We start from the raw sequence: 25,894 nt of genomic DNA, 5'->3' as shown, positions 1-25,894 counted from the left end.
CCCATCTTTCATAACTAGTCTGGTAATAGCCCTATTAGCTACTGCCCTTTGCCTCTCTATGGCAATTTCTTTAAATGCACATTTCTACTTACTTCTGGTAACTGAAGAAATAAGCATTTAAGGTACAGCTGGGAAAGGCATTTCAATAGTTCTGTTATTTTTTCCAAAAAGTTATTAGTACACTTTAGATTTTTTGTAAGAAAGAGATCTGTGCTGAACCCTATATCCCAGGACTGGCACCCCTTATAACCACAGCCTGCTACAAGGGAGCTGTGGCATGTGTACTCCTAAAAAGTGAAACAGGACCACAAAGTAAATGTACAAGAGGGTACATTTGGGGTACTGGGGTACTTGGGTACCAGGTTATAAACCACTAGTTTAGGGCCTAACTACAGTACCTGAGATGTTCTTGGCTTTGTGTGAAGCCACAGCAGCTTCAGTTGCGCACCTTCAGGAGTGAGACCAAGAGGATGCTGAATGTTGTTCTTCACCTTTAAAGCAACGTCAATGGAAGTGTTTGTAGGGGTTTCTGGACATGCTGGGTGGGTACAGCAAAGACATGTTTGCAGCCTAGGAAGAATGACTGAAGATGGCCAGTTGCATTGGGAGGGAACAGATGATTAGGTATTCTTTACTATTGTACCGGAGAAACAGTATGCAGTTTGTGCATGCTGCCAACTGCAGTATGTCTACAGTGATGCAGGGCCAGAACATGGACCAACTCCCACCTGGTACCATGAGAGCTTTTGGCATATCAGTGAATATGCTATATGGACAGCTTACAGGGAGAACTAAGAGTCTGAGCTGCTCCAGACCAGGTGGCAGCTCTTGCTGGATCCTTTATATGCTCCTCATTATCCTAATGCCTAAGCACTGCCAAGATGATGAAATTATCTTGCAATACCCAAACAAAGTGTAGCAATGCCATTATCCCCATTTAACAAATGGGAATCTGTGTCCTGCAAAGATTAAAGTCACAAAAAGATCACACACAAAAGTAATAGTGGAGTCAGGAACTGAACACAGATCACTAAGCCCTAAGCTATTGTTGGTAATACTAAGACCCTCCTTTCTACCTATCCCAAAGGCCAGGGATACCTGAGACCAGCATTTTTGGCTTTACTCACTCCCCTGGAATGGCTAGATCAGGACCCCTGCCCCGTGCACCAGATCAGGCCCACCAAGTGGCCTACAGACTGACTGACCCCTGTCCTGGTTTGTGGGGCAAAGGCTGGCTATCACTGCTGTAGGCAAAGAGAATAATTTTTTTCATTTTTTTAATGAATGCTACTTCAAATTATTGGAATGTCCTACTGAAAAAATATCACATTGTGAAAAACAGGTAAATCACAGGCATAAAAAGAAAGCAAGATATTTAAAAAAAAATATGTTCTTTGCAATCTACATCAATGGCTCAGTCCTGAGAGGTGTAGAGTGACTTTCGCAAAGTGCTTAGTAGTCAAAACCCACCAATCCATTGAAGATCATGACAGCTAAAAAAATTGCTCAGCAACTTGTAGCATCAAGCAATAAATAACTTCAACTTATTAATTTTTGCCACTTTAACTAGAAAGAGTTAAGATTCTGATTGTGTGTTCATCTCTGAGTATAAGCTTGTGCTCTAAAATACAAGCCCGCAGATGAGAGGAGGTAGAATGAGCTTGCAGTATGACACAAGCTTTTTGAAGCTCTTTCGTACTTGGAAGAGAAGAGGGCAAATCATAATGGGTGCCTGGCAAAGAACTGATCTTTAGCAAAAGGGTGCGACCACTTCTAATACCCCAGCACTAACAAACATTATATCACATGCTTTTCTTCAGGAACCCCCCTCCCCTATATACATCATAATTGGTTGGATTATAAATAAATGATAATTATATAATGAAGCTTAAAAAAATCCATTGAAATGATACTTCTGTTCCACCCTAATACTAAAGAGGATTACAGCTGTTAGGCCAGCCTAAATCTTGTTTCTAGGAACAAATTATGCTGATCAGGCCTTACCCTGCCTCTGAAAGGTTATTTTTGCAAACTGTGAGAGATTGTTCTTAAGGGTGCTTAGTGCAGGGCTGAGACACGCAGAGCTCCTCAGAGCAGATGTGATGTGATGATGAACAGATGCATTTCATTAACATTAGCTATAGATTTCCACACTCAACTAAACCATCTTTTTTTTAGTAGAAAAAAAACCCAACCTAAATGATGGTAATTTGCAAGACGGGCAAGCTGCTGTGCATTAAATTAGTCAGAGCACTTAAATGGGAGAGGGTTACCTTCCCCCTTGTTATTAAGAGCTGGATTGTGATTTACATTTCATGGCTGTGCAGGGAAGTATTGGAGTATTAAGTGGGGGAGTGGAAAAGTGAAGGAGAGCAGTTATTAACCCTCTTCTGCAGAAAGATAAATGGAAAGGAATAGAGGGAATTTTGCTTTTCCCCTGAATCTCTCCATTTAGCACAACTGAGCTGGCAGGGAAGGGAAAGAAAACTGCTATTAGCACAGGTTAGCAGCAGCTGGGGATGGGAAAAAGAACTATGCTGTGTTGTGAAAGATTTTATTAGGGACTTCTATTGCTGTGATCCTTTATTAGCAAAGCATCTAAAAGATTGACTTATTCACTTTAAAAAAAGTCACACAAACCTACAGAGACAGATGGCTAGCTTATGGCCAAACAACTTGCTTTATTGCAAATTCTATTAAGACATGGTGCAAAAACCTGGGCAAGTCTCACAGGGTGAAGGCCTTTAAAGTACTTTAGAGGACAATAGTAAGTTATACAAATGGCTGCCCCTTACAGAAAGGTGTATCAGGAGCCACTGGGTTTGTTAGAAACAATATTCCCGGTCTATTTGAGGGAAATACATAAATTTAGGGCCTCCTAAATGTGACTCTTTCTTTATGACAACCTGCTTCATTGTCAATATTTAATGTGCAGGGAAGATAAGAAGCAGACAGATGCCAATTTCTTGAAAAAGTATTCATAATAGTAGCTCCTTATGGATTTTTCTTTATTCAGTTGCTTTGTTTATGTTCCGGCAATTAGGATTGGAGTCCCATTGTGCCGGGGCACTGTACAAACATCGAGAGAATAGAGCTTTGTTCTGGAAAGTTTACATCCTGAATGAGAATGGGAAAGAAAAAAAAGCTGGTGAGCCAGGGAAACAGCTGTGGCACAAGTACTCCCCCTGGTGATTGGGACTGTCCCAATTAATAATACCTGTGCAGTGAATCCTCACTTCATTATTGAACTTTATTGCTAGCCACTATAGACTGGCCTGGCCAGAGGTAACAAAGCAAGTCAAATTCTTTCTTTTGATGGATAGCACTTTTCCTCCAAAAGTGGTCCTGGTGACATCAGTGAAGTGCTGTGCTAGAAACCCTAGATAAGACTGTTTGAATTTGGCCCATGTGGTTGCTTTTTGATGTTTTATTTTTGTCTTTTATCCCATATCATTTGATTTGTGGGCTGTGTTCCCATTAGCAAGCAGTTATTCCTAAGCGTAGCTGGCCTGAAACTAATGGGATAACTGCTAACAGTGGAGGCTTGCCAATTTGTGTAAAGGGTCTTGCCTTTTTTAATTATGTTTATTTAACCCTTGCCTCATTAGTTAAAATGATTCTCTCTCTTTTTTCCCCCCCCTGTATATTTTAAACCCTGGGCTTTTTCCTAGTTTGAAAATATATATACATTTTTGCCTGCCTTCCTCCCTAAAAAGTGGGGAAGGCAGGCAAAAATGTATATGTTTTCAAAGTAGGAAATATACTTTTGAATTTTGACTGTGGTTTATTTACCATGTCAGAATGCATGCTGTATGAGGTTGGTAGACTTCATACCACCAGAGGGAAAAAAGTAGTAATACTTTTGTTGAACAATGTCATGTGTCTTTGGGCTGCTTTTCATCTGGTAACAAATCCTAATGAACCAAAGCTTCATAGATTACCTCAAATCTCAGAGAAAGTGGAGCACAGAGAGGAAGTTACCTGACCAAGGCCTCATGGGAAGTTGTGGTGGAGCTAAGATTAAATGTAGGGAGACCTTTGCTCCTTGTTTCAAGCACAGAACATTTTCTAATGCTGCTGCCTTCCTCTGAGCTTTCATGTGTATGGCCAGAATGCATCTGAGCTTTGATGAAGATCCCCCTGAATTTAAAGCTGGTATATGAAAATAGAATACTGCAGGTATTGTGCTGACTGCTCAGGGCTTGATGCAAAAATCATGCACTCATTAGGAGCTTTTGCAATGACTTTGGGGGGCAGGGGTTAGATCAGGTTCTTATACCCTGCATTTGACTTTGTTGAATTTCTTTTTGTTTGAAGACCAGTTCTGCAGTTTTCAATTTTAATTCTATCCTCCAAAGTGTTTGAAACCTCTTCCAGTTTTGAGCCATCTACACATTTAATTAATTATCCATGCATCAGGTCGTTAATATAAATATTGGACAACACTGTACTCAGCACAGATTCCTGCTGAACCTCACTTGAGATGTCATGCCATTTTGATAGTGATCTGTTATGAGTTTCTCTTTGTTTTTGAGTATTCAATCAATTATATGTATAATATATATATGAGAGAGTCCAGAGGACAGCCATGGGTATGATCAGAGGACAGGAGAACAGGCCATATGAAGCAAGGCTGAGAGCCATGGGACTCTTCAGCCTTGAAAAGCGCAGGCTCAGGGGGGACCTGGTGGGGGCCTATAAGTATATAAGGGGTATACATCAGGATCTGGGGGAACGCCTGTTCACCAGAGCGCCCCAAGCGATGACAAGGTCAAATGGTCACAAACTCCGCCAAGGCTCTTTCAGGCTGGACATAAGGAAAATCTTTTTTACTATCTGAGTCCCCAAGGCCTGGAATAGACTGCCTCCAGGGGAGGTGCAAGCACCTACTCTGGACTCTTTTAAGAACCATTTGGACGTCTATTTTGCTGGGATCCTTTAACCCCAGCTGACTTCCTGCCTCTGGGGTGGGGGGCTCGACTTGATGATCTTCCGAGGTCCCTTCCAGCCCTAATGTCTATGAAATCGTCTAACAGAAGTAGTGGACTTAGTAGTGGATTTAGCTGAGGAATTTGCACTATAATTGCTCCTGTTCAAAAAGAAAAGATTTCCTGAAATGCTTGACTCCACATCACCTATATTACTTCCAACAGGGAAAATGATTTCGCAACATATTTTATGGTTGGAAATATAAGGTGTGAACAGGTGAAATGCTTACACTCAAATACACCCTGGATGACTTGTATTGAATCCTATGTATCCCATTAATTGTTTTGTCTGTCTGTCTCCTTTTAGTCCATGGTAAGTGAAGCCAAACTACAGTAACTTACTTACCCTTTTTCATGCAGGGGGAAGTTTACTGTGGTTGAGGTTCATTTACTGCAAATTAGATTTAAAAATTGCACTGAATCAGCTGATGTGCTCTTGAGCAGTAAGTCCCCTTCCTCTTAATAATGGTTTAAGTGTATACCTATCCTATCAATGCCATGAGAAACAGTGTTAAATCTCTGTCTCCAAGTCATTCCATACAGTCACCTGCACTGGAATTCAACAATCCAAATTGATTAAAGTTAATTGAGCCTGGTTCAGAAGGGAACATAGGGCCCTAAAATTGGGATTTCAGAATCACTTTAATTACTATATTGAAAACCTTGCTCAATCACTGTCTGACCTTGGATGTGCCTATCTCCATAGGCATCTCACTTTCTTGACTTCACCGTTTCCTGGACATGTAGAACAGCATCTCTGTGCATGCCTAGAACTGTCCAGCTGGGCACTGAGCTGATGCTTAAATATGACTGGGTAAAGAAACTAGCCATTCCTCCATCTAAATCCCCGCAAGGATCTCAGTCTAATAGGCATTCTCACAACTTGCCCAGGTTCAGTTCCCATTGGGTGGGGATAGTCTCCCTCCCAGTTGTAGGCTGCTTTTCTTCAGAGGGTGCAGCTTGATTCCAGGGCCAGAGTGTGATTAGGGCAATAACCTGAGGAAAGAGGTCCTGTGTTCCAGCCCTTTTTTTCAAGGGCTTCTTCTGAACGTTACCAACTGATAGTTTAATGTAAAATGCACAAGCCACATTGGGAATAGGAACAGAAACTACAGACTCCCCTTTCCCAGGTGAGTACTTTAGTCACCAAGCTAGAAAACCAGGGTCCTTTTTGTACCTGCTCTTCTCAGGGCTAGAGCATCCAGAGCACCATTTACTTCAGAGTGGCACAGTTTCAACAGGAGTTAGAGAATGCCTTCCCCCTGCACATACTTACATACTTAAAATAACATAGATCCTAGTGGTTAGGGCTTTCTCTTAAGAGGAGGGGAATGTCAATTTTAGTTTGCTCAGACTGAACAGGGAATCAAATCTGGGTCTCATTTCCTGAGCCCTTAGGCTATTATATAAAACAGGGCTGCCTGTACTCGCCCTTGGCTGTGCTTCACAAGACTAGTATGAGCTATGACTAGTTCTTTGAGAGGTTATGGGTGCCTACTTTCACAAAAGCGTTCCAAGCTGTGGATTTAGTGGATGGAGGTACTTACCTGCAGTCCTTAAGGAACCACTTAAGTTCAGACATTGGTGGGATTTAAGTCACCCCTGTCCTCAGCACTTCCTGTCAGCTGGCTCTTGGTGGCAGGGCCTAGATCATGCTGGCTGTCTCAGAGCCCATTCACTTGCCTAGCTGTTCTCAAAAGAAGGCTAAGTGCCAAACTCAATAGTTTTGAAGTCTGTTCTGGGGGCACCCTGGAACTGGGCACTGGAAGAACTCCTGCGAAGTTCTGAGCATCCTCAATTACCCCTAAAGGAGTGTGATCAGTATCTTGCATGAGTGGATCTCAGGCAGACTATGGCAATGTTTTCATTTCAAAAGACTATATCCAATTTACAGTTCAGTTCTTCTGGATTGTCAGTGACATGTATTCAGATGAACAAGAACTCTGCCATCAGCCAACTCCTCCACGTTGGAAAAGAGAGCATTAGCATTCATGGGGAATGTTGTTGTCCCATGTGAAGTGGCTTAAACCCTGACAACCTTAGGAAGGATAGTTTCTGTGGGGTTTTTTTAGGTCCTCAACCTGACAGCTACAGGCATTTTGGGGGGAAAAAGAAAGACATTGAAAATAAACAGAATTAGATGGGCTTCTTTAAAATAATCTTCTTAAGCCTAAGGAGGCTAGACAGCCACCTAGCCGGTGTCATTTGACCCCAGCTTCCCTTCCTGCCCATGGCAGGGGGTCAGACTTGATGATCTGTTTAGGTCCCTTCTGACCCTCCCAGCTATGAATGAAAATGGCTTTAATAAAATATACACAATTGGTGAAGGAACATTATGTGAGTTCAATCAAGAAAGTAGCACACTCGCCTCTAGGAAAGAAGGGAATCTTTACTCAGTGGGATCCTGGGAAATGTTGAAAGGGTGGTGGTGACTGGCTGTAAAGACAATCCCCATCAAGTTCCTGACAGGTAAAAGGTGACAGTCGCATTGAGAGAGAGACTAGCAACCGTCTGGTAAAGGAAGTGTGTAACTGGCTCCTGCCAGCAACCATCTGTGTTCCTCTTGCCACAATCAGGCTGTAGCAAATCAAAATGCTCTTTTCCCATCCAGGAGTTAAATACAGCGCCTTCAGCATGCCTAGCCTCTCCTGGCTTGGGAGCTCCTTTTGGGTAATGCATTTTACTTGCCAGCTTTTTTACTGTGGGGTCACTGTTTCAAAATAACAAAGCCATTAAAGAGCCTTCTTGCATGCACACAATGCTGGGTTTGCCTAGCCAATGAAATCAGTGATGTGTGACAACTTGGTTTATTGTGAACCTCCTCTGCTCCAGTATCCCAGTGAACACTTGACCCTAGGTGATAAGACTTACTCTGTGGCTGCAGTGTTCAGTCCATGGCCACAAGTGCTAGCAACAATGGAATAATTCAATACAACTGGCTTCAGTGGATTAATCTTTTCAGTAAACCTTATAATCCCTTAATCTCTCTCAGCCCAACAATGGACACATCAAACACTTTATACATGATCTGCCTTTTGGCGTGGTTCTTGGTATATAGCTGGCATATTCCCATACCAGGGGATCATCTCTTTGTCTTCTGTTTCTATGTACAGAAAATTGGGGACTTAGTCCATGAATAGGGTTCATAGGTACCACCACAGGACAAAGTAATAATAAAAAAGAATTGAAAAGGGTGTCCAGTACAGTCAATTGTGATAGCAAACAGGGGATGTGTTCAAGTTATCGGCTATGAAGGCTTACTACAGCCCAGAACTTGATCTGGGAGCAATGAGCCGGCTTTGCTCCTGCAGTTTGCAGGAAATTGGATCCAAAACCCAAATGGGATTTAAAGGTACCAAAAGTCCCTGGCCTCCCTCCTGCATTATTCCTGCTATGCCAGAGAGAGCTAGTCAGTGCCAGGTCACCACCAGCTCTTAGGATCTTGTGTTTATTCTATAGCAGAGTGAGTCTACCACTGACCAAAACATACTCCATAGAGAGAATCAGACCCCTTTTGCTCCCAGCCCCTAGACAGCAGATGTTTGGAGTTCCATGGTCTCAAATCCATACTCAAGGCCTGGAGCAGGACGTCCCAATGGTCTGCCTTAATCTATTCCTGGCCTTTCTACAGCATTTCAAAATGAGTCCCCTTATGACATGGGGATTCTGGAGGTTTCTTTCTAGCTCAGCCTCAGAACAGCTGTACAGAGGGGATGGCAATAGATCCAATTCATGGCTCCTGGAAGATCTTCAATCTGCAAAATGGGTGCTGGAGTTGTTTGCTGTCTGTCTTCTGTTGGACAATGTTAGAGCAAAGGTTTCTTATTGCCTTGGAGAGCATGGCTTGGCATGAGGGTAACTAATTACTGACAAATGCCTTTTGCAGGGTTGCTACTGTGCTTTCCCTGCATCCAGTTAATCTAGGTACATATGGATATGCCCCTGGATAGCATTCCTTCAGGAACTTACAGTTAATTTCATTAAATATTTACTTAAAATTACTTTTTTTTCATTTATTACTTTGCAGTGGTTGACTTACAACATTCCAAACTGCAAAACAGCTGTAACTTTTGTTATTAAACTACATTAAAGGCAGGGAAAATTAACAGGGCCATTTATTAATATGAGAAGGCAAGTAAAGGAGTACAGGATGGACAGATAAGTGAGGGTACAATGTGACCAGTGGTTTTTACTCTTCCAAGCCATTATATTTCATGTTGTTTAGGTATAACGTATGTTTAGACAGAAGTCAAACTGAAATGCATATAAACAGTTGCTAATTTATCCTCACTAAAAACAATGTGCATCAGTAACTAATCCCATAAAAGCATCTTTTATTTATGCTGGTAATGGCTGAAATATACAGTCTCCAGGTATCTGGACGAGCATATAATAAGGTTATATAATAGTAGTAGAATTACTTTTAAAAGAAGCCTCCTGAGATTCATAACCAGTTTAGTTATTCCCTGTGCAACTTTGGGGAGGTCATTTAACCTTCCCTTGCCTCAGTTTCCTTATCTAGAAAAGGGGCAAATAGCAATTCCCTCACGGGAATTGCTTTTGAAATGAATAAATGTTTACAAAGACCTTGGAGAGCATCATAAGAAAGGACAGGATCTTATTTCTGTCAATAGCCTGAAAGGAACAGTTCAAGCCTGGTTAAAGTGGTGGGTTTGCCAGGATCGGCTCCTACTCTGGGATTTATTGTGGTGCTTGTTGTATGGGACTAGTTGTGTGTTTCATATTATCTGTAAGTCTCTGCCCCTGCCCCATATCAATTAAGAAGCCATGATGAGGGAGCTGGGAAGAGGAGCTTCAGATCAGGGGATGAGTTAGTGGCAGTCAAGAAACAGGAATGTGATGTGAGAAAGAAGGGTCCCAGCTGGGAGATAAGATTGGGGTGATATGATGAAAGTCTGACTCTGGTGCATATGCTCACTCCCAATCTACCCTCCCCCACCCCTGGTGGTGCTGTGTATAAAGCTGGAGCTCTGGAAAATAAGGAGTCCCTTTTTATCACTGCCTGTCTGACAAGCTTAAGAACTGGGCAAGAAGCCAGTCAGTTCCTACCTGAAGAGCACACATAGAGCAGACAGCCTTCAGAGTAAAATTGACATAGATTATTCAAGCTTCCTTGGTTAATGAACGTTTTCTTAAATGTGTGAACATGAACGCAGACTAGGTTCTAGTCCTTTTTCTTTTGAATGGTGAGGAACTTGCTCGCTTTAATAGCATCACTTCAAATTCTACCCTTGCAGTCCATCAAGCTGGTTCCCTGGATAGACTATGCAGTTATGTGGATTGATGTGTATGTAAATAACTGTTTCATGGTAAGTGACAAGTGGATGGCAACAGACTTAGTACTTCACATCTGGTTGTCCTCAACATTGCTTGACTGAGAGTGCTTCATACTCAATTGTAGTGCATCCAGTTAGGTCAAGATGACCGAGCAGTTTAAAGTACTGCGTTTCATTCTCCCTTGGTGAGTAGCCACCTCTGAATCTCTGTAGAGTGGCTGTGTCCCTTAAGCAGAATAAAGCTTATAGTTATTACCTCCCTGCTGTGCATTGCTGAAGGGGTGGAGGACAAAAGTAATGGTGATGTCTGTAGGGTCCAGAAGAAAGCAACAGAAATGATTGGAGCGTTAGAAAACATGATATCTGAGGATTGGAAGAATTGGAATTATTTAGTTATAGGCTGAGGGAGAGGGAGTGGATAACAAAAGGTTAAATATGAAAAGGGTTGTTATGGAAAGGATGGTGATCAGTTTTTCCCTCTGACCACAGGAGTAGGGGCTTAAATTGCAACAGGGGAGAATTGGGGTTAAATGGAAATAAAAGAGAAATAATGGGCTTAAATTGCAATAAGGGAAAATTGGGTTAGAAATTGGGAAGAATTTTCTATTGAGGAGGGCACTTAAGCACTGGAACAGAGTGCAAAGAGAGGCTGTGGGATCTCCATCACTGGAAGTTTTTAAGAGCATGTTAGAGAAACACTTGTCTTAGATACTTTAGACAGGGCCAGTCCTGTTCTGGGCAGAGGCAGGGGTGTATTCTTTGGCCTTTGAGGCCATTCCCAGGTCTATTTTTTGCTGGATGGATTCAGAACTGCTCTACTGTATGTCATCACAACCTCTATACTGCTTATCTACCCTAACGTACTTATCCAATTACCCTTGTGTTCAAATGGCATCTTCTGTGGGGAGGAGGATCTAAATAAATTTGGTTTCCTGGTATCACAGGCAAGTTCTGTCTAGCCTTGTTGCACAGTGCAGCAATGCCCAGACACTTAAAATACTCAGATTAGTTGCAACAGAGTTTCATTTTATATCAACTAATATGGAACACGTACAGATAAACAGGCTGGAATTCTCTTGCAGAGCAGATTACTAGCTCTACCAATGTAGGGCTTGGCTGTCTAAAGCCTTCCGTAAAAGATCCTATCCTGGAACTTTCAAGCAGATCTCTCTCATCTGAACTGGGAGTATTTATTTCTGCGCCCCTCACCCCAATGTTGGAATGATTTGTTCTTTCTCAGCAGTTATGCCAGTCAGTCACCAGAACTGGTCTCTCAACACCTGCTGTAGGGTTACAGATTTTCTAAAGCCTGGTAGGCAAGCAGGGCTTTTTCCAACCCAGAAATATCATTCGCAGCCTCTGAATCAGAATTATGCATAATGCAGTGCTTCCCACAAACAGAGTTGGCTCCACAATCTGTATCTTGTAATAACTCCTTTACTATTTATATTCCATGGCAAACAACTGAAGTTTGCTAATGTTGCCTAAAATCAGTGGCTACCCCATTTCTGTACCTGCATGTTTCCACTCCCAGCTGTAGATATTTTCTTAGAAATAGCTTAATCATTTAGCAGTTTTTTGAGTAACCACTCCCCAGGAAAGTGTTGGATGGGGGGTGGAGCAGATTATGCCTACCTAGGTGGGTAGGGATGAAATAAGCTGCTCCTGATGAATTATTTTGAGCTAGATCAGAGGGGGAGAGTGGGAGTCTCTTTCTTTTTTGTTGGGCCCTTGATCCCACAATGATGGTATCAAAAGTGCTTAAGCCAGAAAGCTCATATAGAAATGGCTCGCAATTATTAATTTCTATACTGTATTTTAAAGAATGTGATTCCACCCTACAGAGAGAGAAATGTATTTCTTTATGTAGCTGGCCAAATCCTCAGCACAGTTAACAGACACCTAACTTCCCTAGATTTTAATAGGGTTTAAATACTTTGAAGAGCACATGGGCTGTTTCCATGTTATACTTGGTATTTGCAGTACTCTGATGTGGCTTCACTCTGCTTTTGTTGAACGAACACCATCATAAGTGTGCAATGAAAAGCAGTCTTTGTCTTCTGAGTTTGCCCTAGTATCGAACATGCATTACTAGCATTTGAGGTTCATAAATGCTGTTAACCCTGCTCCAGTTCATCTTCACTTACTTTGCAGTAGTGACAGCCTTTAAAAATACTATTCTTCCTTTGCTTCCCCCCCACCCTCCTGAGTACTCTTTCCTTCTCAGGAGCAGCAGCCTGAAAATAACCTAACCTAGCTGTCCTTTTCCCAGCACTGGGACAGCTTCCGGAAGTATGTGCCTACCCCTCTAAGGGCACTCCTGCTCTCATATTGCTGAATAGCAGCAGATTAACATGCATTCAGTGTTGGCTGTGGCCATACTGATGTATACAATGAACCCAACCGTACCGCTATGTTCATTGTTCAGGCTATTCCCCAGATTGAAAATATTTGCCACCTTGACCCTGGTATGTGGATGGAGGATGTGTTTGCTTTGCACACTGCAGCAGTCAGAAAGTGCTATGGCTAATGAGTGCATTCCACTGAACCTCACTTCTATTTTTCTCATGACTAGCACAAGTACCAAAAGCCTGGCCCTTGCAGTGCCCAGTAGCTGCCATCAGGCAGAGAGAGACATGAGTTTTGACTATAGGTGGATTACCACATGGGCCAGCTGGGCCTGAGCCCAGAAGCCCCTGCCAAACAGTGGTTCCTGGATGCCTGTAGGGTGGGCACAGGGGAAAGGGAGCAGCTTGGTGTGGATGAGCGGCTGTGTGCAACACGGCAGGCCATGGCTGCAGGATACTGGGTGGGGTGCAGGGCACAACTGCACTGGAGCCCTGGGAACAGCTGGAGCTGCTGGCAGTAGGGAGCAGAGCCGGGCACGGTGCATTGCCAGAACCTGCTGGCGATGGGGCGGCTGCAGTGCAGCCAGGTCCCAGCTCAGCAGGGCTGCAATCTTGCTAATCTGCTGGGTGCCACTGCGGTCAGACTGAGCTGCAACAGGGTGAGGGAGCTTGGTCCATGCTACATGTGCCTGATAGGCAGTGGCTTTGCACCCCCGGTGCCACCTGGCCATGGGCTGATGTTGTGTGGAGTCCTGTGTAACCGGCCCCAGTCTCTGGCTGCAGTGCAGACCTGTAGGTGGGGGCAGCCACAGCTAGTGCCCTGGGCCTGGAAGGCAGCATGTTCTGCTCTGGCTGCTGCTCCTGCTGTGCTGGCTAGGGATGGAGCCTGCAGCTGCAGGTGCAGGGTGGGGGAGGGCTGGGCTCAGGGACCCATTGAATCTTAATCTACCATCTTATCCTCATACCAGTAGATACCAGGCTAGCTAGCTTAAAGCTAGGTTAGGGACATCTACTTTGCTCCACAAGGTTTAGACTGAAGCTACAGCAGAGATACCTGTAGGCTGAAATGCCACAGCTGGAGATCAAACAGAACTGGACACTGCATCACTTCAAGATCAATAGCAACAGGGGAAGTGATGGGCAACTGAAAGTCCTGTTTACACTGATAGGCAGTTGCAGATGCTCCTCACGAGTCAGGGTCAAGTCTAATGCTTGTAACCTTGCTTGTTAAGATGAGGGAAAATCAGTCTCAGCTTTCACAGCATAAACTGGTCAGGAAATAAATTTTATTTTTTTTCCTATGAGCCCTGCACAGTTGGCAAAGTGCCTTGCTGGGAGTGGGGTTGATGGATTTTTGTTTTCCTTTGAAGCTCAAGTTACTGCCTTCATGTTGGCTGAGGAACAGAGGTCCTGCAGGTTCAGACTGTGGTAACAAGGGATTGGTTAATATGGGGGGGCTGGACCCAATGATCTCACAAGGTCCCTTCCAGCCCTAAACTTGTGTGAATCTGTGGCTCTTGGCCTGGCTCATAACTGCTTATGTGCCTATAGAACCAGACAGTGCCAGGTTGCTTATCATCAGGAAAAGGTTCTAGTTCTGATGGACCATGGTAAACCCTATAAGTGTGTACAAGGCTATGCTGTACAGACTGGTCTGAGCTATCTCTGCATGAACTACCTTGCCTATTGGAAGCAGTAACACTATCTGAGCATGATCCTCTGACAGTCTAAGATGCCTATTTTCTCAAAAGACTAGCCTAGTTCTCACACTGCTACATGGCATTGCACTGTCCTATATAAGCATACCCTGGCTAGCAGTCCCTGCTCTCAGTTACACTGGTGCAAAGATGGAGCAACTTTATTGATTCTTTTGTTCCTGATATGCAATTTGCTTCACAGGTGCAGGGTCTAGTGTTAAAGGACTTGTGTATTTCAGCCTACTCATTCATGGCCACACAATACTGTAAAGAGTAAAATTTAAAGGTGAGTATTAGATAATAGGATCTAGGATGCTCTTAAGGGTGTGCAGTAGTGAGAATAAAATGTAACCCGCTGGCCAAGCAAGGGATGGACATGGCTTTTGGCTTTAGCCAGTGTAGAATGTGGCCCCATGGGCATATGCCTTGCAATTTCCTCTCTTTCTCTGTGCTTCATCATAGAAGATGGGTTTTAAAGTGTTTTTTCCTTCTGTAAGTATTTATATTCTGTCTCAAATCCAACATTATCAAGACTAATGTGGCTGTAGGTAATGTAGATTTACACATGCAACCACCGTAGGGAATATACCAGTGTTTCTGCAACACTTAAGAGCTATCAGTTCTCTAGATTCATCTTCATTAACCACACTGAGAACATTGGGGCTGATGGAATCATTCTTAGGAAGAGAGACGGTAATGTTTGTGTACGGTCAGTAAGTGCTGAAATGCTATTTAATGTATGCGAGGGAAGACTCCTTCAGTGCAATGTGTAAAGCTAGAGTCAAGCGGGACAGCTTTTAATGTGCTTTCTGGTAATTTGAAATAGAACTTCTTTAGGAATTGAATCAGACTAAGGGAGCCAACCGTGATAAAGAACCAACAGTAAGTCCAGTGAAGACCTTTCCAAATGAATAGAATGAAGCTCTACAACAGTGCACCTTCTCCTGAACTGCACCATTCATAAGGAAAGTGCAGTCTTTTGCCTGGAATTGAGGATTATAGTGTCAGTATTGATGTACAGACTCCCCCCACCCCAGCATGTGATGATGCTGGAAGTTTGTGCTGGGAAAAACTTCATAAAGGTTCAAATAAACTCCAGCTTTATCCAGACTGACTAGATCCTGGACTTTTAGAAGAATTTCTCTGTCATTACCTGTCCTTCAGTCCTTGTTGAATAGGCATTACCCCATGCTGTTATAAACACGATTCCCTGCAGCAGCTTCTCTTCCTTATAGCATTCTTCTTGTAACCACCCATCTCCTTTTTACAGCTGAGATTATTCTTCAGACAAGTGAAATTGCCCTATGGCTGATCCTTCTCCCATCTGTTGCCCTCTGTTCCCCTCTCCAGTCCTAAGTCTTTCTCCTGCTCTGTGCCTTACATGAAAAGATCCGGTGCAGTAGGCCATCTATCCCAAGTTCTTCACTTGTTCCCTGAGGGGGAAATGTAAAGGTCCATGATCAATTGCTCTGCAGGCTATGGGGCAGCATAAGGCTGCAGCTGCAATTGAAACCAGTATGATAAGACTTTAATCAAAGAAGAGTGGCCAGATGGAAGGTCAGCCATTGGTGAGGAAGGGTTTTTGGAAGTGAGCCCAGTATTTTATGGGTTTGTTTTTAATTCTGTAGCAGCACTTTCGGGCATGGATGAGTGACAGGGCATTCTCACAGTTCACCTCAGGATGTTTAACTCTTGTGTTTATAGCCCTTGGATAAATGCTGAAGAGGCTGGTTCACTCTCCTTGGCAGCATGTGAGGTGAAATCCAGATATATAGATATGTAAATGTAGTTAGTGAGCCCAGGAAAATGTATTGAGCCATATGTTTTCCTCTGAAGTACTTGAGGTTTAAAGTATTTGCTTATCAATAACTCCGTAGCCACTTGGAAAGGAACAAGATCTGCCACTCACTGTATTCAAGTGTTTGGATGACTCCAGAGGTCTTGAAAATAAGCCACAAATGAGGGTTGTTGGTTGTAGCTGTGTTGGTCTAAGGACATAGGCAGACAAGATTCTTTGGGTAATGTAATATAATTTATCTAATAAAAGATTACATAAAAAGATTAGATCTTTTATTAAATAAAAGGAATCACATTTACCCAAAGCCACAAATGAAGATTTGAGAAGCCTGGGGCATGAAGATATCAAATGTGAGAGATTATCTGAAGAGACAATGTGCTATTGGGTTAGATAACCTTGCCAGAAGGTACGTCATGTATTGCATCATTTCGTTCTCATGCCTACACTGCCCCTTGCTGACAAACTCTGCCCTGATATAGAGAGAAGTTTTGGGAGAATCAAAGTCAGAGAAATAAAAACTCATTTACTTCAAAGAGTAGGTGTGTACTAGAAAAATAGATGGCTTGCTCATTTAAGGTGCGATCCATTGCTGATCTTTTCTTTCTTGAAAGCCCAGTCTTGCAGTTTGTAGACAAGAGTTGTTTTGGCTATTCACTGGAGCTGGACTTGGTGGTCTAATGTGAACAAGCACCACTGTGTTGCCAGTTTGCTCTTGGGCTATTACATTGTGGCCCTCTCATCATTACAGTGGGCTGTTCAACTAACTAGTCTTCGGTCTGGTGCAGTAGTATGTGAATGCTATTGGAACTGTAATGAGAGCGACATAGGTTACAAATGCTCTGGTGAGTAAAACCAGAGTTGTCTCTTTCTTAGTGATTTATCTGTCGACTGATTCATTGTCTTGTATTGGGTTACTTGTTTTCTTGTTTCCCCTGTTGGACTGTAAGATGATGCACCTAAGACATTACTGCAAACAAACAGCCATTAGATTTCATTCAGCACCTGCTCAGGTAAAGCACTTTACCAAGTTAGTAAATGTTAGTACATGTAGCCTCAAAATCCACTGAACAGTACTTAAATGTTGTTATGCCGCATGTAAGGAAGTGGAGGGACAGCCAGGAAATGATTTGCAGAAGCAAGGATAGGACCCAGATGTTCCCACTACTGATCATGTGCTTTAATGACAAGCCCATCCACCTCCAAGGAAGAGTGGCCTGGTGGACAGAGCATTGATTGGAGCTCTTTAAATTTCGAGTTTTATTCCCAGCTCTGCTGGTAGACATTGGGCAAATCAGTTCTCTGTGCCTCAGTTTCTTTACCTGTAAAATGAATATAATGATGCCTACCTGAATTAAGTGCTTGAGATCTACTGATGGTATTGCCTGTACAAGCACTACCTATTACATGTTTAGATCCAAGAACCTGACCATGCAAGCCTTGCGTCTTTGTGCTGGCTGGGATTTCACTGGGAATTCCAGGTGAGGGTGATTTTTGTAGGTTCAAGGACAATAGATTAACATATGAGTATTAAATGATAGTGAGAGCCTGGGCCTGGAGGGTGAGATAAGGATAGTAGCAACCAGGACAACAATTAGCTTGAAGAATCCCTTGATTGTTGATATAGTGCCCCAGAACTGACCAAGCCTCCCACACACTTAGGAGCCTCAGCCTCCAGTATTAATTGCCACTCCACAGCCCCAGTGAGAAAAGAAGCAAGCAACGGGCAAAGCAAGGTCGATGGTGCAAAGAGACTCAGTGCTTGGCTAGCTGGTTTGTTCCTTATGACCCCAAGTCCCAAGCCTTGTTTCTCCTTGTGGCACCTAATGACACTTATAATCCTGATCTACACCTCGGATCTGCCTCTTCTTCTCATCTTTAAGTATCCACAAGCGATTGCAGTGATGAGGATGAAACAAAGGCAGGGGGCTAGGGACCAGGGGTGAAATCCTGCAGTCTTGACTGCATGTGCCGCTGCAGCAAAGGGCTAGATGCCAGGCAAGGAGAACACCTAGATGGTGCCTGTGCAACAGCCCCCTTAGCTCTGCAGCTCCTGGCTCAGCTGGGAGACGAGCAAAGGCCACACGAGGTTCAGCAGCGAGTCGCTGCCTTCTGCTCCTCGGCGTGGCAGCGCCTCCCTGGCGCGAGCAGCGCCGTGGGAGTCGAGGGGTGGGGGGACAGGCCTAGAGAGAGGCTGCCAGGCTCCTCCTGCCAAGCCAGTCCCCTCCCCCGCCGGGAACTCCCCCTGCAGTGCCGCAGCCCGGCTCACGGTGGAGCTGCCCCCTCTCTTCAACCCCCAACTTGCAACAACTCCGGGACGGGATTGCAGGGGGAAGCTGGAGCTTCGCACCAGACTTGTTGATCGCCGGTACGAGGCGGCCGAGGGAAGTCCCGGAGCTCGCCTTCGTGCCGTGGGGAGCGGGGAGGAAAAAACCAGCTGTGGCTCCGTGCTCCCGTGTAGCCGGGGGCGGAGGAGCGAGCCGGGCTGACGAAGGCCGCGGGGAGCTTCTTGCTGAAGGGCGCCGGGAAAATTGTGCAGCTTCCAGGCGCCGGGGACCTTCCTCCTGCGCCCGCCCCTTTCTCCGGGGGTCTTGGATAGCCTGGGATTTGATTGCGCGCTTTCCGCATAAGGCTTCCCCGGCGAGATGCACGGCGGCGGCTCCCCGGCGCTCGCCCCGCCGGCCGATGCATGATGCGGCCCCCGGCTCGGCGCTGAGGGCCCGGCTCTGCGTCCGCCGCGATCCCGCAGGAGGAGGGAGGTAGGTAGCGGAGCCAGCCGCGGGGCCTCGGCTTCCCGGAGGGCAGGGCAGGGCAGGGCAGGGCTCCAGCCACGGTCGCGGCGGCTCCGGAGTCTGCTCGCAGGCACAGCCCCGAGCTGCGGGGTGGGATGTCCTTACATGGGGAGATCCTGATCCCTCCCTTCCCCGCAGATGGCGCGGGGCCGGGCACGGAGGAAGCCGCTCCCCGTGCGCGCCGGCCCGGATCCTAAGCCATCTTGTGCAAGCAACAGTGCCGGGGCCCGCTGCGAGCCGGTCCCTGCCGGGGGAAGGCGATGGGCCCGGGAGCCAGAGGAGCCCGGACGTGTTGAACGCGCGGGGAAAGTGCCTGGAAACAACGGCGATCCCCCGCAGCCGTGCCCGCGGGGAACTTCACCGGCCCCCCCCCAGTGACAAGAAGCAGCCGCAGGAGAGAGGCTGCCTGAGTGCAGGGGCTGCTCTGCCCCGGGGGGCGGGAATGGGGGGCTTCCCCCCGGGGCCTGCTCGCAGCCGGCTCTCCCGGCGATCTCGTGCAGGACAGGGCAAGTGGCGTGGCACCGCGTCAATCCTGGCCGGCCCTGACGTCTTGGCGTTACATTTATAAGCAGGTAACGGTTGAGAAGGGGCGACTGGTCCCTGCGGGGAAGATCCTGCTAAGCCCCGCACAGTCTGCCCCTGCCCCCGCCGGCTGCCGGCGTCTTAGCCCTTTTCCAGCGAAAGCAAAACTGTCCGGGCCGGAGGGGAGAGGCCATCGCGGCGCCAAGGCCGCCTCCAGCCCGGGGAGCCGCGCTCCGGATGTGAACCGCGGCTGCTGCCTGCCACGGTGTCTTCGGCAGCACGTAGTCCCGTGGGTGCGCATCCAGCGGGCATGCCGGTGGCACTGGGCATGCCCTGGCTCTTGGGGTGTGGGGACAGGCCAGCGCCCGTGTGCATCGAGCAGGGAAGGGAGGCGTGAGGATCTAGCACCTCTGGACGCCCGCCCCGTCCCCTCGGGGAACCCGCCCTCCCGCGCTTCCCTAACAGGGTGCTTTCTCCCTCCCTTCAAGCCTCTAGATCGCGAAGCCCTCGCGTTGCAATGGGAGCAGCCATGGAGCCGGCCAGCCCGGGCTAAGGCAGCGCCAGCGGCCCCGCTCCCCGGAGCCCAGGGCCCGCGAGCACGTGTTCAGCACCCCCAGGCGTGGACAGCGCCGGGGCCCTCCGCCGGGGAGCGGCCGGCAGCGAGCGGCTCCCGCGGGCCGGGTCCGCTTCAGCACCAGGAGGCCGGACAGCGCCCGACGCTCTCCCGCAGCCGGGCGCAAAGCAGATTACGCGAGCTATTTGTTCGTCTGATTAATGGATAAAGCCGCCGGCTCGGCCTGAAGGAGGCTCTGCTTACTGTGTAGGTCACCCGCGGCCCCACGCACAGCAGCAGGAGCAGGAAAATGACCCATGGCTTGGTTTCTTTCTTGCAGCTCTTCAGCATGGAGGGGAAGGAGAACAGGTGAAGCGACCCGGCTCTGAAGAGTGAGCACCCTGCCCAGCCGCCCCTCGAAACCCACCCCCGTAGAGCCTTAGGGAGACAGAAATGCCTGCGGGGATGAATAAGCATGGATCTCGGTCTACTACCTCTTTGCCTCCAGACCCCATGGAGATCGTTCGGAGCAAGGCCTGCTCCCGCAGGGTCAAGCTGAATGTGGGGGGTCTGGCACATGAAGTTTTATGGAGAACCCTGGACAGGTTACCACGGACCAGACTGGGTAAGCTCAGAGACTGCAACACTCATGAATCCCTCATGGAAATATGTGATGACTATAACCTGGAGGAGAATGAGTATTTCTTTGACAGGCACCCCGGGGCATTTACTTCAATCTTGAACTTCTACCGCACGGGCAAGTTGCACATGATGGAGGAGATGTGCGCTTTGTCCTTCAGCCAAGAACTGGACTATTGGGGGATCGATGAGATCTATCTGGAGTCATGCTGCCAGGCGAGATACCACCAGAAGAAAGAGCAAATGAATGAGGAGCTGAAGAGAGAAGCTGAGACACTGAGGGAAAGGGAAGGAGAGGAGTTTGATAACACCTGCTGCGCCGACAAAAGGAAAAAACTCTGGGATCTTCTAGAGAAACCCAACTCTTCAGTAGCGGCCAAGGTAACCTCTTGAGTCAGTGTTCTGTTTTTGCTGGTCACAGGCCTTGTAGAAGAGGTAGTTAGCTGCAAGAGGCTCTCAAGCAAACTGGGGAGCACTGTGCAGACATACCTATTTTTCAGTCTGGTACTACTGCCCCTCACCCAAGTGTCTGGGGACTTTCCATGTAAAATTGATTAGTGATAGAGCAGTACTTTGTGCCCTTCATTGGGTCCCTAGCTCTTCTTCCTCCCTGGGTATGATCCCTCCCTTCATGTGTAAATGTTACTCTGTACTCCACACACTTCTACGTTGCTCATATGGAACAGGGTAAGGAACATGCATGCATGCACACACTCACACGCACATCTCTATATATTTTAAGAGTAGATTAAAAAGATGAGGAAGAAAATGATTGAATGGATTCTAATGCTGGAATACGTGAAATGATGAACACCAGAAGTGCAACCATGTTAATTTAACCTTCAGCATGGCCTGTTTTACCCAACTTTTGCCATTTTTTCCTGAGTTTAAGATGTGCATGCTGCTATGACAACGTCTTATGACAAGAGCAGATGAACAGATGCCCATCTGGGGCTCAAAACGTTCGTGATCTCCATAAAGTTTACTGTGAGTTATGGTAGGTTTAATTGAACTAATAGAAATGAAAGCGAGTCTCTCAGGGTACAGTTATTAGAAATCATTTCTAACTACCTCGTCTTAAGTAGTGATGCTGCACTAATAAAATCTGTCATCTAAGGCTTATCTTAACATTTCAAGGTAAAATATGACTTCTGAGAGTCTCTTGCAAACTTTCACTCTTCAGATCTTCTAAAAACAATGATTTGACACTGTTTTTTACCTGCTTCCAGCATATTTCACCTCCTGCCTCTTTATAATACCATTGATGGTCCAGTAGTTGAAGTCTGGGTTTGAATTTCTTACACTTCGAATTCAGTACTTGTATCTGTATACTTTCAAAGAACACAGTGCTGAGAAATTGGTGTCATAGTTGACAGCTAATTAGGTGCTTCACTTAAGGAGCACCCTTGCAGTTGCACATTTCTATTGGTGATGAAACCTCAGCCACCAAATGCAGAGATTTGGTAACTGTAGGGACAAAAATGAAGACTAGGAGGTTGAAAAATGCAGCAGGAAGGATTGAAACCTTGAAAATTCTGGGATCAATACTTCCACTAAACTTCTATAAAACAAAAGGAAGTCTGAGCTATTTCTGTCTATGTCATCATCTTGTCATATGTTCCTGTATGCAAATTGCAGCGTTGTCCCTGCAGCACGGATTATATTCTTTCTAAAATGGGCTTTTTTCATTGTAACACTGCAGGTAGAAACAAAAGTATCTTTTAGAGTTCAGGGAAGACATTTTACAGTGTTGAGGGGGAGGGGGAAACATGGATTAATGATTTACTTTGGAAGGGAAAAGGAAAGGTGTGTTACTTTGAACGGCTTATTACTTTTTTTTTTAATGGCAGAAGGAGCCACCAAATGTCTTTTGATTTTAAATGGCACAGATGACGGTGTGCTGAACACATTCATAATTTATAAGGATATTTTGGCACAGTTCTGGAATCCTGAAACGCAGGCCTCGGGCTTAGTTGGCTGTGGCACCAAATCAAAATCCATTAGACTGTTGATGTTTGTGATTTACTGTATATGAGCAGGGGTCACTCTTGCTGGCTAAGTATCTTTTGTGATTTATCAGTGAAAACCACTCCAGGTTTGTCTTCTGAGAAAATTCTCAGAGTGAGTGCATTCACTATTGCTCACCTTGAACTAAGTTAGAGTGAACTACCAATGCATTAGTGTCTTTCCCAGGTTAGCTACCACTTTGAGGTTCAGTTATTATAATGATAGAGCTGGTACTGTAAGTTGTCAATCTTCAAGTATGTCAGGAATTCTCAAATACAGATTCTGGACATTTTAACTGTAGCAAGGAAACTGGCCATGATTAATTGTTAGTTTGCTAGTCAGAGAAAAGCCTTGTAAATCTATACTTTATTCCTTTCTTTCCCTGCTCCTGAATACCTCCCCTTTCACACTAAAATCTGTGCTTCAGCTCATACATCGTGTATTGTTTGTGTGGCTAACTTTCCCTTGAGAGCTCATTCCATACATTGTACTGACTGGGGCCAATCAGGAAGTACTTACACAGGCAAAGACCTGACCTAAATCACTGGAAGCTTGACTATGCTAAGGATTTGAGGGGTCTGGCCCATTATTTGGCCAAACAATTACACTCAGTGATCAGTTGTGTTCTTTTAAAGTTGATCTTACTGCCAGGCTTGTTGTGAGTCCTGTCAGAGTCAGCAACCTCTAGGTAATTTCCTGCTAGTTTAGCCTCATTCAGTTTTCTTCTTAGAACCAAAAGGATTCTGCTTTGCTAGCATTATCTACTCTCCACAGCATACACACCTCTCTTATGGAGAGGGAATACAAATGAACTCCTGAAGCTGAGGTTCAGTTAATCATCTCCAACTGGTTCCTTAAACACCTATGTTTTATTTTTACAGTTGGTCCAGACTGAAATACTTGACAAAATCTTTCACACACTTCCAAATTTCTTCCTTGGTCAGTGGAACCCTCATCTCTTTCTTTTCCCATCTACTGTCTCCAGGGCCGCCTTAGCCTGTTTTGCATGCCCTATCAGGAAAGGTGGACTGGGAATATCTGTGTTAGGATCCCAACAATGGTGAACTATGCTTAGGCAGGGCAAAGCCAGGGGGAACTCTTTTAGAAGTCCATATTGGTTGTGACGTGCAAGTCACTCATCTGACCTAGCTATACAGGTTAAGCAAGCTACCTCTGGGCTTTCCCAGGAAAGATGTTTCTAGGTAAAGATCAGCCCATTCTACAGGCCCTTGTGCATGCCCTAAAGGTTAAACAGGTTGCCAGAATGGAGGTCAAGAAGGAATTTTCCCTTGGGCAAGGACCCCTGGTTTTTTGCTTTCCCCTTTAGCATGGCATATGGTCTACTTCCTAGGATCCCTCTGAGAATGTTTTACTTAACACGTGCCCTGCCACTACAGCCACCAATGCACTAGTGGCACCCTCATCTCTTCCTGTGTAGAGGTTTTTTGGGGGTGCTTTTGTATTTATAGTATGCTGAAGAAGACAGAGTGGACCTCCTGTGAACCCTTTTGGACAGATGTCTGTTGCATGATTGCATGGTTCAGGAGGTCCCTTCCAGTCTGACGTTCCTAGAAAAGTCACAGATATGGGTGTTGCTCTTGTTAAGCAAGTTTTAAAAATTCAGCAAAGGACTGTTATGCTTATTCTTACATAAGCCAGTGATTAAAGCCATCAACCTTCAATATCTTGCCTTAGTCTCACCATCTAATGACACAAAAAGACTTTGAATGTATACTGTTCAGACCCTTAATATCTCCCATGTCATTGTGGCTATTCTAATATTTTTCTCAGCAATGCTTAACCCAACTACTGTATAACAGTGTTATTGTAGGACACCTGCTAGGTAACTGGAGCCAGTTCTAACCTAACACAGTCATTATAGACAGAGATGGATCATACAGTGTATATCATGGGAGGAAGGGAATTAAAAAAAAAAAAAAAGAAGAGAGAGAGGCTGAAATGAAGGAAATAAAAAAAAATACCCATACTAAACAACACCTCCTCTGGGTTTCCCCATATACTTTTCCCCCCCTAATTTGTCTGGCTTTTAGACTAACCTCCTTAGGGCAAATAGTGTCTTATTTATATCTCATGCCATGCTGAGCACATCATTAGTGCCTCAAACATAGGAATAGTGTTGTTAAACAGATTTCATAATATCGAGTCCCCTGAGAGACTTCAGATATTTAAGACCTGCTCTGGAGAACTTCTAAAAAATAGAAATTACTGTCTTGCTGTTGATGATATTTCTTTTAAGACTTGAGGAATATGCCAGATTTTTTTTCTTAACCCTTTTTCTGCCTGGTTTCCTCACACTATCATACTCAGAGCACCCAGATCCTTAGTGATAGGTGCTACAGAGATGTATAATAATTCCTATTTCCATTCTTTCATGCACACAGTTACACTTCTGACCTCCACTACTGCGTAATGCAAAGAATTTTCCCTGGGTTTACTTTATACAGTAGTAGTTCCACTGAACTATGGTCAACCCAATTGTATTCTATGGAAATATTTATGTGCATAAAGTTATTTGCTCATTGCAAAAGCTTGTAGGACTAGAGCCATAGGCTGCTCTCTATCATATAAATAAGTCTATTTAATAAAACCTTCCATTTACTTTCTTATCACCTAGCTCTAATTCTAATGGGCTCCTTTACTAGATCAGTTTCTTATGTCTACTGTGGCTGTCTTACCCTTTGCCACCTGAATTACTCACCATAATTGTAGTCAGTGCTACCTTGTGCTCCTGTGATTACCCATCCATTCTCTTTTTATTTTTATACATGTCCCCGTCTTTCTTGGAGCTTGTTCGTATATAATACTTTTAATGCTTTCTCCTTTCTGACTGGATTGCTCAATAGCTCTGCACTTAACCACATAGGCCTCTGTTGCGCTCGCTTCTGTTTGGATTTAACTAAGATTTAAAAAACCCCAACACTGTGAAGATCCTTTCTTAAACAGCTTTTTTTTGCAGGTACGCTTCCCTTGCACTTCCCTCCGAAGCATCCTTTCCAGTTGTCATAAGTAGAAGGTCTGTACTCTTCCAGCAATGCCAGGATCAACAGAGGCTGCAAGTTCTTTGGTGACTTAAATCCCAACCATGCCATTCATTCATGGAAGACATACAAATACTAGCAGTTCTACTAGTAGTTTTCTTGCCTGCTGTGCTGGCAGAAGCCCCTTATGTAGTTGGCTATACTAGTAAAAAGGGCTGATTGGCCAGTATTGCTTGTTTTGCTCACAGAAGCTTGTT

At 45.1% G+C, this 25,894-nt stretch overlaps 1 protein-coding gene across 1 annotated transcript in view; it reads left to right on the top strand.

Moving 5' to 3' along the window:
* The first annotated feature begins 20,210 nt into the window (after positions 1 to 20,210).
* Positions 20,211 to 25,894, top strand: part of KCNB1 (potassium voltage-gated channel subfamily B member 1) — a 265,276-nt gene continuing 259,592 nt past the window's right edge. Inside the window, exon 1 of the mRNA XM_019509897.1 lies at positions 20,211 to 21,012. Within this exon, the coding sequence (XP_019365442.1) occupies positions 20,446 to 21,012 (567 nt within the window). The 5' untranslated portion in view covers positions 20,211 to 20,445. The remainder of the gene's footprint in view (positions 21,013 to 25,894) is intronic.

The sequence above is a fragment of the Gavialis gangeticus genome, unplaced genomic scaffold, assembly GCF_001723915.1.
Source record: "Gavialis gangeticus isolate Ggan-Ray unplaced genomic scaffold, GavGan_comp1, whole genome shotgun sequence".
NCBI lineage: Eukaryota > Metazoa > Chordata > Crocodylia > Gavialidae > Gavialis > Gavialis gangeticus.
This window is presented reverse-complemented; position numbering and strand designations above follow the sequence as displayed.